This window comes from Hyperoodon ampullatus (assembly GCF_949752795.1).
Source record: "Hyperoodon ampullatus genome assembly, chromosome: 6".
In the NCBI taxonomy this organism is placed as follows: Eukaryota; Metazoa; Chordata; class Mammalia; order Artiodactyla; family Ziphiidae; genus Hyperoodon; species Hyperoodon ampullatus.
The window spans coordinates 120,181,720-120,196,884 of record NC_136919.1 but is presented as its reverse complement, the minus strand read 5'-3'; the positions used below and the strand labels follow the sequence as shown (position 1 = coordinate 120,196,884).

The 15,165-nt window shown below is 54.1% G+C and overlaps 1 protein-coding gene across 1 annotated transcript in view; it reads left to right on the top strand.

The window, feature by feature from the left end:
- The window catches only part of XKR6 (XK related 6), a gene marked incomplete at both ends in the record, with an annotated part of 271,263 nt that overhangs the window by 246,234 nt on the left and 9,864 nt on the right, over positions 1–15,165 (top strand). Inside the window, one exon of the mRNA XM_079706102.1 lies at positions 2,487–2,683. Within this exon, the coding sequence (XP_079562228.1) occupies positions 2,487–2,683 (197 nt within the window). The remainder of the gene's footprint in view (positions 1–2,486; positions 2,684–15,165) is intronic.

Here is a 15,165-nt window from a genome sequence, read left to right as displayed (position 1 = left end):
GAAAATAAGGTGTCCATCCCAGCCCCCCGGGTGGGTCTTTTCAGAGATCCAGTCCCTTAAAGGCTCTTAGGAATCTAGAGAAGCAGCCATCAGGTGTTCATCAGGTGTCGGATGGGCTCACTGTCACCAGCACGTGGGGTTCAGGTCACACCGATGGTTCAGGTGGGCTGCTTTGTGTCCCGGTGCCCACTCTGGGGGACCCTGGCCCACTCGTTCCTCTGTGGGTCCAGTGCACGCTTAGCGCACAGGAGGGAGGCCCGCTGTGTTGGACCTGGAGAGGAGCATCAATTACAGTTTTAAATTATTTTACAAATGTATGTTTTTGCGTCTTTGCCTCTAAAGCATGGGCTTCTCTAACGTCGATGCAAGGTTCTTGGCAACACCCGCTTCTCCCTTTGCTCCCGGGGTGCGGGGGTGGGGTATAGATCCCCTCCCTGTGAGCCTCTCAGAAATTCGGTGTAAACGTGGCATGAGCTGCCTTTGCAGTGTTGTGACAGTGCTGCCCTGCAGGAGTCTGAGTGACGGGGACAGGAGGCTTCCTTCTGCATCCGCAGCCGCTGGGGAGATGGCGTGAACACAAACAAGCTCAGGTGTGCGTGAGAGACGGAGAAGACACGAGAAGGGGAGGGCGGGGATAGAGACCGGGTTAGGACAGGAGGGGCGGGCAGGACCCCATGAGCCGAGGGAGGGCCTTGGATTTTATTCTGAACGTGATGGGAAGCCATGGGGGTGTTGAAAGTAGGTGGTGACGTGATTGCATTTGTGATTTTCACAAAGCACCTTGGGTGCTGTACTAAGAATGGGTTGTTCTGGGGCAAGAGTGGACCCTGGGAGCCCAGTTAGGAGGCTTCCGCTTCGATCCAGGAGAGGGGGGTGGTGGTGGGGACCAGGCTGGCGGTGGTGATGGGGACAGAGAGAAGGGACTGTCCAGCAGCCCCAAGTGGGCCCTTGACGGTGCTTGAGGACAGTGGGGACTCTGTAGGGGGTCAACCATGCTCTCAACCTCTGTGGTTCCAGCTCGGCGGTTTAAAAGACACAATGATATACGTTCCCAGGGGGCGGCCAGGGACGCAAGTGTGGTTCTGTCCTGTTGTCTGTGACCTCAGTTTATGGTGCATATTCTTTTTTTTTTTTTTTTTTTGCGGTACACGGGCCTCTCACTGTTGTGGCCTCTCCCGTTGTGGAGCACAGGCTCCGGACGCGCAGGCTCAGTGGCCATGGCTCACGGGCCCAGCCGCTCCACGGCATGTGGGATCCTCCCGGACCGGGGCACGAACCCGTGTCCCCTGCATCGGCAGGCGGACTCTCAACCACTGCGCCACCAGGGAGGCCTAATGGTGCATATTCGTGATCCTAACTAGGCCCGCAAAGCTGTGCTTTCTGAACCTTGCTTTTGTTCCGGCGCTGCTGGCTCCTCTGGGCCTGGCCTGGCCCCAGAGACGGCTGGCTGGCTTGGATGCTACCTTCCATCCTCCCCTTGACTGTGGCTTGGAGACAAGCTTCCAAAGTTTAGGTGAAAGTGAGGCAGGCCTGGGGGCTTCCTCACGTGGACCTGGATACATGCCCAGCACGTGGATTATCTCCCTAATCTTCCCGCCAGCCGTGTGACGCTGTGATTCTGCTGTGTGAGAGAAGAGTAACGAGGACACGGAGTTGGGTAATTAGTCCAACGTCCCACAATGAGCAGGTGACAGAGCCGGGATTTGAACCCGGAGCCTGTGCCCTCCGCCTGCACCTTCTCCCTTTGCCCCTTGTCCCTCCTGGGTGGCGTAGACTCAGTGCTTTGTGTGACTGAGTCCTGGGCTGTACCTGGATGGAGGCTCCACTGCCATCCCTAGTGTAGACGGATGGAGGCTCCGTTGCAGGCCGTCCCTACTGTAGAGCAGGGCATGCACGAGCTTTGGTGTCCAACAGCCTGGGGCCACCTACTGGTTGCTCCGCCATCCAGGTCTGGAGCCTGTGCAAGTAAGTCCCGCCTGTCTGTCCTACGTGGGAACTACACCTGCCTGTCGCCTGGGACCCAGGCAACACGCAGTGGCCAGCCAGCCAGTGATACTTAGTAGGAGCTTCATAAATGCTAATTCCCTTCCCTCCTCCTCCAGAGAGGTGAAAACCCTGCAGGAAGGTTCCCCCTGGGACCCTGAACTTCAGCCAGCCCACCTACCCCCGGAGCTCACCTGTGATGCTTCCCTGGCAGGCCTGTGAGATCGCCTGGTCCCACTCTTCCATTTCTTATTTTACAGATGAGCAAAGTGAGGCCAGGGAGGGGACAACTTGCCTGGGACCCGTTCCCTGGCCTGCCCCCACCCCACCCCACCCCGAAGCCCCAGCACCCCGGCTGTGGTCCGGCAGAACCCCTGGATCTGGTCCAAGCGCCCGGAAGACCTCAGCACCCAGGAGGGGATGCTGGTGTGTGGGGACGGCCTGACCCTCCCACGGCGCCCACGCCGACCCACGCTCTCTGTGTTCTGTCCGTCTCTCGGCAGGTATATCCGCACCATGTACCTGGGGATTCAGAGCCAGCGGCAGAAGGAACACCAGCGACGCTTCTACTGGGCTATGATGTACGAATATGCAGACATTAACATGCTGCGCCTCCTGGAGACCTTCCTGGAAAGCGCCCCCCAACTGGTGCTACAGCTCTGCATCATGATCCAGAAGAGCCGCGCCGAGACGCTGCCCTGTGAGTCCCCTCCCCCTCCCCGGGGCTGGGGGCGTCGCCCTGGTCCCCGAGTCCCCACTCCCGGCACAGGATTTCTGTGCCCCTGCGTGCGAGCCGGCCCCGCCGTCATGTGAGCAGAGCAGAGCCGGGTCTCGGTGTCCCTGGAGCAGCAGGGCGGAGGGCCCGAGTCTCCCAGTCCGGGGGGAGAGGCCCCTGGTCTTGGCGCTGGCCTGAGCCACGGTGTTTGCACGTATGCGGGATATGGGGAAGATGCCTTAGGACAGCACGTGCCCAAGAGGCTAAATCACGTCAGGCGGCATTAGCAGTTTTAGACGTTTTTAAGCTGTGGTGCTCTTGCTTCAAACCCATGTATAAAGGGTAGAAGCCCCACTTATAAAACAGGCTCCAGTAGCTCTGTTCTAGGTAGATGGGGATGGGAGTCCAGAGCCCAGCGTGCCCCGCCCACTGGCCGCACCTCCCCACTCCTGGCCCCTGTGGACCCAGGTGGTCTCGGAGTGCCCAGGGCCCGGTCCGGACAGCACTGGTCTCTACAGCAGCGGGAAGCCTCTGGGGGCCACCTGACTGCCCAGGAAGACCTTTCCACATTGGCCTCCTCTGGTCAAGGTGGAGTCTCACCCCAGGTCGCCAACGTCAGGGCAGACCCCAGGTCAGACCAGCCTGCAAGTGTCGTCGTCGTGTCAGAGCCCATTTCAGCAGGGCTGGAGCTCCAGCAGGGGAGAAGGTCTGGGGTGAGGAGAGGCTGGAGGTCACAGCACTTGGGGGGCCCTGGGGACGTTTTGCCTGGGGAGGACTCGAGCTGTGTGCATTTCAACATCTGAAGGGATGTCGGGGAAGGATGACGGTTCCAGAGGGTCTGGAGGGAGCTACGGGGGGGGGGCGTTATGGACTCTACACGTGGGAGACATTTCAAACAGCAGGAGCCGTCCAGTGATGGGAGGACTGTCTCAGGAAGTAGGGAGTTGCCCGTCCTGAGGAATATTCAAGCAGAGCTGTTGCTGCAGGGACTCAGCCCAGAGGCTCCTGACTCGAGAGGGCTTGAGCGTGTGTGAGCCGGAGTAGCTGGGGCAGAGGGTCTGTTCCCCACACCCACCTCTCCCTGGCCAGTGGGGCCTGCTGGCCTCCTGGGTCCTCACCGCTGGGCCCACAGCTCCTCAGCTGCTCCGGCGGGCCCTGGGGGCCACCCAGTTCATGAGCACCTGTAGGGGGGGCTCTCCAGCGGGACACCCTCTTACCCCACGGGGCCCCAAGCTCTGGCCTTTCACTGAACTGCTATGCCTCTTTGGTATAACGGGGGAGGTGACAACCGTACCTGATTTTGGGGGGATGCAATGGTACACGGCATGTAGAACACTTTGTTATCCAGCTCTGCAGGCATCTGAGGGGGTGTGTTTCGCACTGCCAGGGAAGTGGCGTGGGCAGGCTCCTAGGGTGATCCCCCGTCTTCCGCCCCGTGCGTCATGCCGCCCCAGCTGCCTTGCTGCGCCCACTCTTTCTATGATCACTGCTCAGGTTATAAATGCAGAGAGGCTGCATGTGAAGTCCCCAGAGAGGAAACTCGAGGGGCAGCCGATGTTGCTTCCTAGGGGTCCTCCTGACATGGGAGCCCAGGCGGCCCATGTCAGCAAAGGCTAAGGGGCCACTGGGCGAGCCTTTGTCAGCAGGAGCCTGGGAGTGACAAGAGCCAGGCTACGTTGGCCTGGGGAAGCGCTCCCTGGCTCTTCTGCGCACACGCCCGTCTTTTCGTGCCAGTGGCTCAGGGGTTGGGGGAGCACTTCCCCACGTGTTTGGTGAGTGGAATAGTTATTTCTCGAAATAGACTTTCATAGTTAAACACATTTGGGGACTGCTGGGCCCAACAGAGGTCAGTGGCCATCTTTGCTGTTGGGTTGTGAGTCCCCAGGATGAGGGTCTGCAGGGCTGGCTGGGGTGATGGGAAGGAAGGAAACCGGCCGTCACTGTCATGGAGCATAGACTGTAAGCTCTTGGCATGTTCCTTTTTCCTTTTTTTTTAAATTCCAACCCTTTATTTTATTTATTTTGGGGGCACATCGTGCGGCATGTGAGGTCTTAGTTTCCCAACCAGGGATTGAACCCGTGCCAGCTGCAGTGGAAGCATGGAGTCTTAACCATTGGAGCCAGAGAAGTCCCATGTTCCTCTTTCTTAACTTCTAGAATATCTGCTCATCACTGGACCCTTGTGTTATGGTGGTAGAGGCCTTCCCTCTCTTTTCCCATAAAAAGCTGCATGAAATGTATGCCCTTTAAAGAAAACCAGTTTAAATATTAGAAATTGGAGGAGAGGAGAGAAAGTCTGTGAACTTGGAAGGGATGTGTTGGCGACACGGACCCTGTGAGTTCTTAGAGGGCCGTGGCCTGGAAAGATGGGGTGACTCCGCCTGCTGCTTGACAGCTGTGTGACCTTCAGCACATGACCAAGCCTTTCTGTTCCTCAGTTTTCTCGTTTCTGAAATGGGGATAATATTGGGACTTACCACAGAGGGTTGTTCTGAGCACTTTTGACGTGATGAATGTCAAGGGCCTCGGGCCGCATCTGGCCATTTTGTGCTTGGTGATGGTCGAGCTTGTACTGCAGATACACTTTCTGAATTGGACCACGAGTTACTAGTGAGATCATGGCTAACTGGCCTTGTCTGGTGGGCTTTTGGTGACACCTATCCACTCTATACCGTTGATGCTAGTAGATGGTTAGAAAGGCCACTATTGCTGTAATAGGTGAGTTTTCCATGGATCTTGCCCAATGCCAACCTCTTCCACTTTTGCTACTTTTGCCAGCTATCCACCTTTTATTCCTCTTTTATCACTGGGTTAGCAGTACAGTATTTGGCCTGCAAGATGGATTTGTATCCAACTTACCCACAAAACCAGACTCAAGTCAAAATATAATATTGGGTTGGCCAAAAAGTTCGCTCGGGTTTTTCCGTAACACCTTAAGGAATCTTAACGTAAAAACCCAAACGAACTTTTTGGCTAACGCAATAGTAACAGTAATAATAAATCATGGAAATCTTATGCTAGAGTCATTTGGGTACTTCAGTGGGGTCTTCCTTAAATCTGGTGTCTTGAAAGTTTAAATAAAGATATAAAAGGGGCATGTTATCTGACATGCCATTTACACTAGTAGTGAGTCTTTTGTCTGCTGAAAGCTTCACGAGGCTTCTAGGCTGTGACAGAGTTTGGAAAGCAGTCCTGAATAGGGAGAAAAGCCCGACAGAGCTGCATATAAATTCCACCTCCACCATTTATTGGCTTTACGACATGGGGCAAGTTAATTTCCTAACTGGGCGTCTTCATCTGTAAAGTGGGCATAATAACTACTTCTGGGTGGTTGTGAAGGTCTAATGAGCTGCACATACCCCTCTACAGCACCTTGGCTGGCGTATTATGGGTACTTGATACAGTCTGCCATTCAACAAGATGCATTAAGTCAGGAGCCATACTACGTGCTGAGGGTAACAGGGAACATAACAGATGTGGTCCAGGCCCTCGTGAATCTTCCATTCTCTCTTGGGAGACATAACAGAAACAGCTAGACAGCTAGCGCGCTGTGGGAAGTGCTTTAAGCAAACAATCAGGGTGCCAAGACCACAGTACCTGGGGTGGGGTGTGGAGAGAGCTTATTTGGGCAGGAATGTCAGAGAAAGCCTCTCCAGAGAGGTGACATTTCGGCTGAGCCTAAACATTGAGGAGGCGCCAGCTATGTGAGAAGCAGTTACAGCCTTCCGGGCAGAGGGAACGGCATACATAAAGGCCCTGAGATAGGAAACGCCTGGCTTGTTCTAGAAAATGAAAGGACTCGGCATAGCTGGAGGTTGGCGGTCTGGGGAAGGAGAGTGATGTGGGGAGGGTGGAGAGGAAGGCAGAGACCTGACAGCTTGGGTTTATACCAAGTGCCGCGGGGAGGGTTATGTAGGAAATCATTTAAAGAAGGTTCCCTTTCCTGCTGTGCAGGGAGGAGAACAAGAGCTGAGCCAGGAACGCCGTTTAGAGGCAGCGCTGGAGGCCCAGGGGTGAAACAATGGGGTTGGAGTGGAAGCCAAGTGCACGGGTTGGAGGGCTGCTCTGGAGCGGAAATCAACAAGGCTTAGCAGGCCTGGTGCAGGCAGTGATAGAAGGAGGGCTGGGGATTTCTAACAGGGTATGTTGAGGTGGAGGACACTCTACGGGGGTTGGGTTTGGGGGATTCGGTCAAGAGTTAGTAGCTCTGTCACGTTTCCTGGCTTTTTGGTTTTTGTTTGTTTTTTTTTTTTTTTTTTTTGCGGTACGCGGGCCCCTCACTGTTGTGGCCTCTCCCGTTGCGGAGCACAGGCTCCGGACGCGCAGGCTCAGCAGCTATGGCTCACGGGTCCAGCAGCTCCGCGGCATGTGGGATCTTCCCAGACCGGGGCACAAACCCGTGTCCCCTGCATCGGCAGGCGGACTCTCAACCACTGCGCCACCAGGGAAGCCCGCTTTTTGGGTTTTCTGACCCTTCCATGTGAACATTGGCAGGGCTGCGCGAGCACCCCTGGCTACACCCACACAGCACCTGAGCTTGCCTTTTTGGGTCGAGCTCACCGTGAGGAGTGATCCTCCTTACAGAGCTCTGATGACCACTCGCCTGTGGCCTCACGACCCCACTTGTCAGGCACCTGCTCTGCTGTAGGCAAGATGCTGTGTCAGGAATGGGTTTGCAAAGATACCTACCCTTCGGTAGGTGTTGCTAAACACCAAGCCCTTAAGCATTGGTTTTCTTTTAAACAAGCGTTGGGCTCTGAGATCCAGATAGGCCTCTTGCCTTTCCATCCCTTTGGTGTTAACCTCCCTCATAGGTTTCTTCTTTCCTAACCTCACTTGTCAGCTCCTCTGACATCAGAAGCCCACCAGGGGCGTGTCCCTTAGCTTCACATTTGCTCCTTTCTCCAGCAAGAGAGCGCTGCAGAGAGGCAGGTGTTCGTCCAGTTTCTCTGCTCCCGTCTCTACCTTTGTCTTCAGCGGGCACCCCAGGAGCCCTTCCTCCTTTCCCGAGTGAGGACGAAAGTCATCCCAAGGAAGCATCAGCTCCCTCTCCGGGCTTCCTCTCTGGATCAGGTTTCCATCTGCGTGAGGACGAGGCTTCCAGGTTCCGGTTCTCAGGGGGGCGAAGACCAGGGTCTGCTTCTCAGCTGTGGGGTTGGTTAAACGGGTCCTCCCTGCCTTCCCCTCCCCACAGTGAAGGCCGTCCATGTCTCTCCCCTTGGGAGATTTCTTTTCTCTAATGGGAAAAATGCTGTCCTGTCTCTCCAGTCCCACTCATATGGACATTATCTGTTACCCTCCAAGTCTGGGACACAAAAGTTGGCTCCTTGATCATTTAGGATTTTGGTTACACTTAGGTGAAGCTGCCACCCAGAAAGTGACGGTGATCTGGTTGTGTGGCCCATGACCACAGATCTGTGTTCTACACCAGACCTGTGAATTTCCTACTCACTTTCCTCATTACCAAGAAGTAAAATTTGTTATTGAATCAACCATTTCACTGCATCAAACACCATCAGATAATGAATCACCTTGTGCAGAGTTACGGGGGGTTTCGGTGCCCCCCAATCCCCTATTGTGTGAGCCACCGCCTGACTTAACCCTGGTGGAGTAGCCCCCTTCTCCCTGACTCCCCCTGGCCCTCACTCCCACCCCGTGCTGAGCTGGAGCCGCTAGCTCTGAGAGATGCTCTGGGGTTTCAGACCAGGTTGGTACCAAGGTCTTCCAGCCTCCGATCTCAGCTCCAGGCTGCTCATGCCATTTCTCGGTCTTAGCCTCCAGGATAGATAAAGGAGAAGACGTGCACTTCCCTGTTCATGCTCTTCCCCTGGCTGTCTCGCATCTTCACCCGTAACTGCAGTGAAGAGGGACACGCCTTCCTTCTCCCCACAGAACACAGACTCGGCCTCTCTCGTTTCCCCGGGGGATGAACTCTCCCCAGCTCTGTTTCTGTCTCCTTCTGAGAAGCTGCCCCTCTTTCTTGCCCATCAGATACCCGCTTGGCATCTACACACAGGGTGCCCTGAACAGCCAACTCCAGCTCACAGTTCTGCTCCAGCTCCCAGTGGCTTCTTGTCAAACAGAACTTTAAAACCTCACACTTGTAAACAGAATTTGCGAGGATACTAAACAGAGACATCACTTGTGGTGCATCAGTGTAGTTTGACTTTGCATCTAATTCTGAGGCCTTTTGGCTGAGGTTGCCCCAACAACAGGCAAGAGAAAAAGAGAGGAGAGTTCTTTTTAAATTGTGATAAGAACACAATGTAAGATCTACCCTCTTAACAAATTTTAAGTGTAAAAGAAAATGCAGTATGTACCTATGAGGGAGAGTTCTTAAAGCAGCAGAAAACGTTTGAGAAAGGCAGGCTAAATCAATGTCACTACAATTAACACAGATGAAATAACAATCGGCCACCTGAAAATGTTTGTGCGTGAAATGTTGGGGCAAAGAGGGCCGTCAAGGCAGGCTGACCAGTGGGGCTTCTCAGGGGAGGCTCCGAATGCTGCCAGTTCAGAAGCCTGAGCCATAACTGTAACGGGGCCACTTATTCAGTAACTATTTATTAAGCACCTACTATGCACCAAGCATGGTTCTAGGCGCTGGGGAGAGATATGAGCAATAAACAAAACAGACAGAAAGCCCTGCTCTCATGGAGCTTGCATTTCTTGTAGGGAGAGACAGACAATGAACAAAACAACTATTAGAAAATGGGAGGTACTAGCAGAGCTCTAAAGCTGGGAAGACAGAGGGGCTGGGGAGAAGAGCCGTGTCAGCCTTCAGTTGTGCTGCAGGAAGGTCTCCCAGTCTCCAATGGGGTGGCAGGAAAGGGACCTCTGAGCAAAGATAGGAAGGAGGGAGGGAGCCAGCCCACCGACCTCTGGAGGTGAGTGTACCAGAGGAGGGAACAGCCAAGGGCAAGGCCTTGGGCCAAGAAAGTGACTCCAGTGTTTGGGGAGCAGCCAGGAGGCTGGGAAGGTGGGTGTGTCGTGCCTGGGCTCAGCCCTGCCCCGGGGGTCCTGCCAGCAGAGCATCTCTTCCTCTTCTGCTTTGTTAAAAATATTTAAACTGCTTTATTGAGATACACTTTACATACAGTAAAATTCACTCCCTTGAAGTGTACGATTCAGCGGCTGTTAGTGTATCCGCGGAGTTGTCACCATCACCACGACCAATCTCAGAACAGTTTCATTGCCCCACAGAGACACGTCACCCTTCTTAGATTTGCTCTCTTGTCTCCCACACCCCAACTTTCCTGCATAGGGAGGTGGGCAGCTGAAGGAGCCCTGGGTCCTGAGTCCACTGTGCTAGAACGCGGCAAGGGATGCTGGGACAATCTCTCCCATCTCATCTCTGAGCCTGAGTAATATGAGTGAGGGCAGGAGGGACTCCTGAAGTCCTTTCAGTCTGGCAGGCTGTGACTCTAAGGAAGAGAAAAGTGGGGGAATCTGAGCAAGAATCGGACAGGAGCAGTGTTTAATTATTAGGCTAGACATTCACATTAGAGGCAATCGCAAACTCAAGGCCTCGTGGGAACTCCCAGCTCCAGGAAAGACAGCAATTAAGTGATCTTCAAAAGATCTTTTCTACTTCTTAAGATTTCCAAGGAAAGAAGGCCTACAGATTTCATGAGTGATGTCTTCCTGTGTCACACGTCTCTCACTCCTGGGGCGTGGGTGGAATGGAAGAGACCCTGAGAAGGAAACGGGGGCGTCCCTGTAAGCTGTTCTCCTTCCTGTCTGAGCCTCACCTTTTTCATCTCTAAAAATAAAAAAGGGATCCTTTCCATTCTAGACACAGTTGGAGGTGTTAGGTGGGGCAGGACAGCAAGAGGAGTCCTAGGGGTGAGACGGTCACTCCATGGCCAACCTGGGGTGGGGTTTGGGTCTGACGCTGACCAGCGGAGAGCTGAGGCTTCTCTCAATTCCAGGCCCTCGTGTGCGTTCAGACCCCACGTGCCCCAGGCTGCCAGACCCTGAGGGTCAGGAGCCTGCCTGCTGTAATACCTGCCCACCTGTGACCACATGGAGCCTATCCCCACCTCCTGCTGTTCTTGGGGACCCCATCATTCCCTTCATCCCCCCACCCTGCCCCAGTAATAACCAAGTACTTTAAGGCCTTCTCTGCTTCTCCCTCCAGTAGTCTCCTGAGACTGTCACCTAGAAGAAAAGGTGCTGCCTCCTGTTTGTTTGGGTTTTTTTGCACTATGCGGGCCTCTCACTGCTGTGGCCTCTCCCGTTGCGGAGCACAGGCTCCGGACGCGCAGGCTCAGCGGCCATGGCTCACGGGCCCAGCCACTCTGTGGCATGTGGGATCCTCCCGGACTGGGGCACGAACCCGTGTCCCCTGCATCGGCAGGCGGACTCTCAACCACTGCGCCACCAGGGAAGCCCCTGCCTCCTGTTTTGAGTGGTAGAATGCTCCTGCTGTGGACCTGGCTTCACACTCTGATTTGCACTTCGAAGCTGCATCAGTCCCATAAGGCCCTTAACCTCTTTGAGCCTCGGGGTTCTCGTTTGTAAACCACGGATCGTAACTCCTGCCTCAGAGGGGTTTTGTCAGGAGCAAGTGAAATACATCTGTTTGTGTCACAAAGGGGGCCCCTGGCAATCACCCATCCGAGGCCCGCGTTGCTGTCCGCGTTGCTGCCCTGCTCAGCGAGGCTCTGGCTGGGCGACGTCACCTGCTTGGCAGCTCTGCTTCCTTCACCAGGCTGCTCGCCTGAGCTGCCGTGGAGCTCAACAGCGGTCTGAGAGCCCTCCGCAGCCTCCTGACACAGTCCCTCCCAGGGCTCCAGGGGCCGTTCCTCCTGGCTAACCAGGCCAGGACCGTGGAGAGTGCTGGTTCTAGCCCAGCACAGTGCCAAGGGTGCAGCAGCAGCGGCGAGGTCAGCCTGCGATGGCCAGTCTCGCGCCTCTGTCCCCCCCGTTTCTCCCGCTTCTCCCTCCTCCCCACCCTTCGGTCCCTGGTGCAGGGTGGGCGGTGCCCCTGCCCTTGGCCCAAGCCCTTCTCCTCCCAGGATTTCTCTTGTGATGGTCAGATCGTGCGGTGGTCAGATCGTGCGGTGACCTGTCAGGGAGACGCAGAGCCGGTTGGCTGGAGAGCAGTTCGCGGAGGAGGAGGGGGGATGTGACAGGAGAAAAGGTGGGAACTCCAGCTGTGGGCGCCGGCTTCTAGCCACCCGCCTTGCCCGTTAATTTGGCTGGGATCTCTGACGCATCACTTAACCTCTCTGAGCCTCGGTTTCTCCTTTTTAAGTTGGGAATAATCGTACCTGCCTTAATCTACTCAAAGAGGATGGGTGGGGACCCTGTGAGATTAAAGGGGAAGCCACCTGGGGACTAGGGGTAAGGGTTACACATGCGGTTACTTTGTGTCTCGGGTGAGGGAATGACTTTGGGGTTTAGATTAAATTACATTATTGTAGCTTAGAATCCCAGCAGGACCCTCCTCTCCCCCCACTTACAAACCTGGAATCCCAGGACCCTGCAAGGTGAGATTGAGCTGGAGATGCTCTTGCCCCTGGCTGCAGGCCTGCTTCTCTCTTGGGAGGGCATGATTGTATGAGAAATTCAGTTAGGTTAGGTCTTTGTCCAAATATTATAGGTATGGACTTCCTTCTCAGGGCATTGAGACTGCTTGGCTGTTTGCTCCTCAATGAGGGTGGATTTATTGGAACTTTCCAGGGATAGCAGACGGATTTCTTCACAGTGTGCTTCAGGCCCACCAGGATCCAGGCATCCATGAGGCTTGTGCCAGACCAGCTGAGTGGCTGACATTTGTTCTAGACTCTCTAAAGTTTGCCTTTACCTAGTTGGCTGTGAAGATGGTATTTTGATAGCTCTGATAGCATCTTAGAAAGAAGAGGCAACCGAATCAGAGGGCTGGATTTAGCTTTCCTCCTGCCCGGTCCTTTAAATGCCCGTATTTGACCTTGAATCTCCTTGAGAGGGGGACTGTTGCCTTCCCCCATGTTCCCAGAGTGACCGTCAACTCATGGTCAGCTGCTCAGAAGAGATTCATTGTCCAGGTATCAGACCGCAGAGATGCTGTTCTCATGACCTCTCCCAAGGTCACTGGTCTGCGCCCCAAGGGCCTCTTTCAGGATCTTGAGCACTTCTCAGGAGGAACTGTAGAAAGCCTGAATCTCCAGCTGTTTGACACATGCAGGTTCACAGTTTGTTTTTAACTTGAGAACATTGAGGAAATAGGAATAGGAACCCCATCACAGGGTTTCTCATTCTCAGCACTAGTATATCTGGGGCCAAATCATTCTTTGCTGTGTATTGGGGAGCTATCCTATGCTCTGCAGAATATTTAGCAGCATCCCTGGTTCCTACCCACTAGATGCCCATAGCGCCCTCACCCCGAGCTGTGACAACCAAGAAAGTCTGCCAGATGTCCTGGGGGTGGGGAGCGATGGGGAAACGTAACATTCCCATTGAGGACCTTTGCCCTGCTCTTAAATGGGTGATTGTGGGTGGTGTCAGCTGAATATGGCCCCTCAGGATGTCCACTTCCTAATCCCCTGAGCCTATATGTGGCACTTTATGCAAAAAGGACTATGCAGACGTGATTAATTTAAGGGTTTTGAGATGGGAGATTATTCTGGATTATCCAGTTGTATCTGATATAATCAGAGGGGTCCTTATAAGAAGGAGACAAAGGATCCGAGGGACAGAAGGCGATGTGACCAATGGAAGAGTTGAAGGTGCTATGCTGCTGGCTTTGAAGAGGAAGGAAGGGGCCGTGAGCCAAGGGATGCAGGGAGCGCAGCTCTGGATGCTGGAAAAGGCAAGGAAACAGACTTTCTCCTGGAGCCTACAGAGTGAGCCCAAACCTCTGACACCTTGGATTGGGACCGATAAAACCCATTTCAGACTCTGACTTCCGAACTGTCAGATAATAAATCTGTGCTGTTTTAAGCCACTAAATTGGTGATAATTCGTTACAGCAGCCGTAGGACACTGATATAGCGGGGAAGGTGGCTTTCTTTAACTAAGCAATTGAAGCTAGCTGTTTACAAGATGTGATCAGGGCATCAACAGCATGGTTATCTGGGGTTTGCATTTGTGACTTTGCTTGGGAAAGTGTATCTGTGCAGGTGACACATTTGTTGGGTGACAACTCTGCACCAGGCATGGGATTACAGGAATGGATAAGCCATTTTTTCTACCCTCAAGAATAAATGTTAGTTCTATCCTCAGGGAAGTCACATCTAAGAGAGAAAGACCAGCAGTCAGCAGAAAATGTGACTATAAAATAGTGGCCATCGAAGAGACATGCACAGGATGATGTGGAGAGTGCAGAGGTGGTACCAGTGCATTCTGGGGGAGTCAGAAGGGGGTCCCAGGAGGAGATGGTGCTGACCTCAGCCCTGGAGGATGAGCAGGAAAGGGGAGAGGGATGACACGAGCAAGGGTCAAGGGGCTTGAGACAACATAGCGTGCGTATGGGGGTCCGTATCTCTACTCACACCCGCTCATGTGTGGGCATCGTACTTTGCCAAGTGCCAGGCACTGAACTAACCCCTTGCGTAGCCATTTGTCTTTTGATCCTTGCAGTCACCTCATGAAGAGCATTCAGTTATTGTTGCCTTTTTACAGGTGAGCAAACAGGCGTGATGCTGGGCATCACTTGACAGCAGGGTGGCAGAATCTAGCCCGGTTCCAGAGCACACACGCAGAACCACGGTGCTCTCCTGCCTCTGTGAGGGGGTTAATATCACTAGATCCTGACCACGGGCCTGGGAGCAGGGCCCAGACACAGAGGGCTTGGGCACCGTGAGTGGGAGCTTGGATTTGAGCCCATAGGACAAGGGAATTACTGGAGACTTTAGCCTTGTAGCCCCAGGCCATGGGGGACTTTGGAGCTGGAGATACTGGGTTTGAAGCTCCCTCTCCAACAGTTTGCTAATGTTGTAACTGTTTTAAAAGACAGGTTTTGCTGTTATTTATGCATCTCAGGGGCAACAGATCAGGAGACAACTGCCATTGAAAAGGTCGTTTGTTACTCACAGATCCCAAGAGGAGAGGGCATGCCACACCATGGGGTGGGGGGCCACCTGGGGAAGCACCAGGGTCCATCAACAGGCAGAGGGAGTGAGGGGAAAATGTGGGCAAGAGCCTTTACTGTGGTTTCCCAGGGAAGGAATGAGTGAGGCAGGGGAAGCAGGCTTAGCACAGGCTGGTCTGAACAATTTCAGGAGGCTCTGGGGCACAGCGCTGTCCCTAGTTGTCTGGTACCTGGCCCTGGGGTGATTAGAACAGGGGGATAGTGGCCCAGAGTGTCAGAGCCCAATAAAGGAGGTGTGCGTTCTGGACTGGTTGGTTTGCATATGAAAAGCACTTGTGGTTTGCTATTTTGAGGAATTTGCTAAACCTGGGAGGGGCGGTCGCTCCAGGATCAGCAAGACCCCACAAGGCAAACCATCAGAATAAAAGGACATGCTTCCTGCAGTAACTAG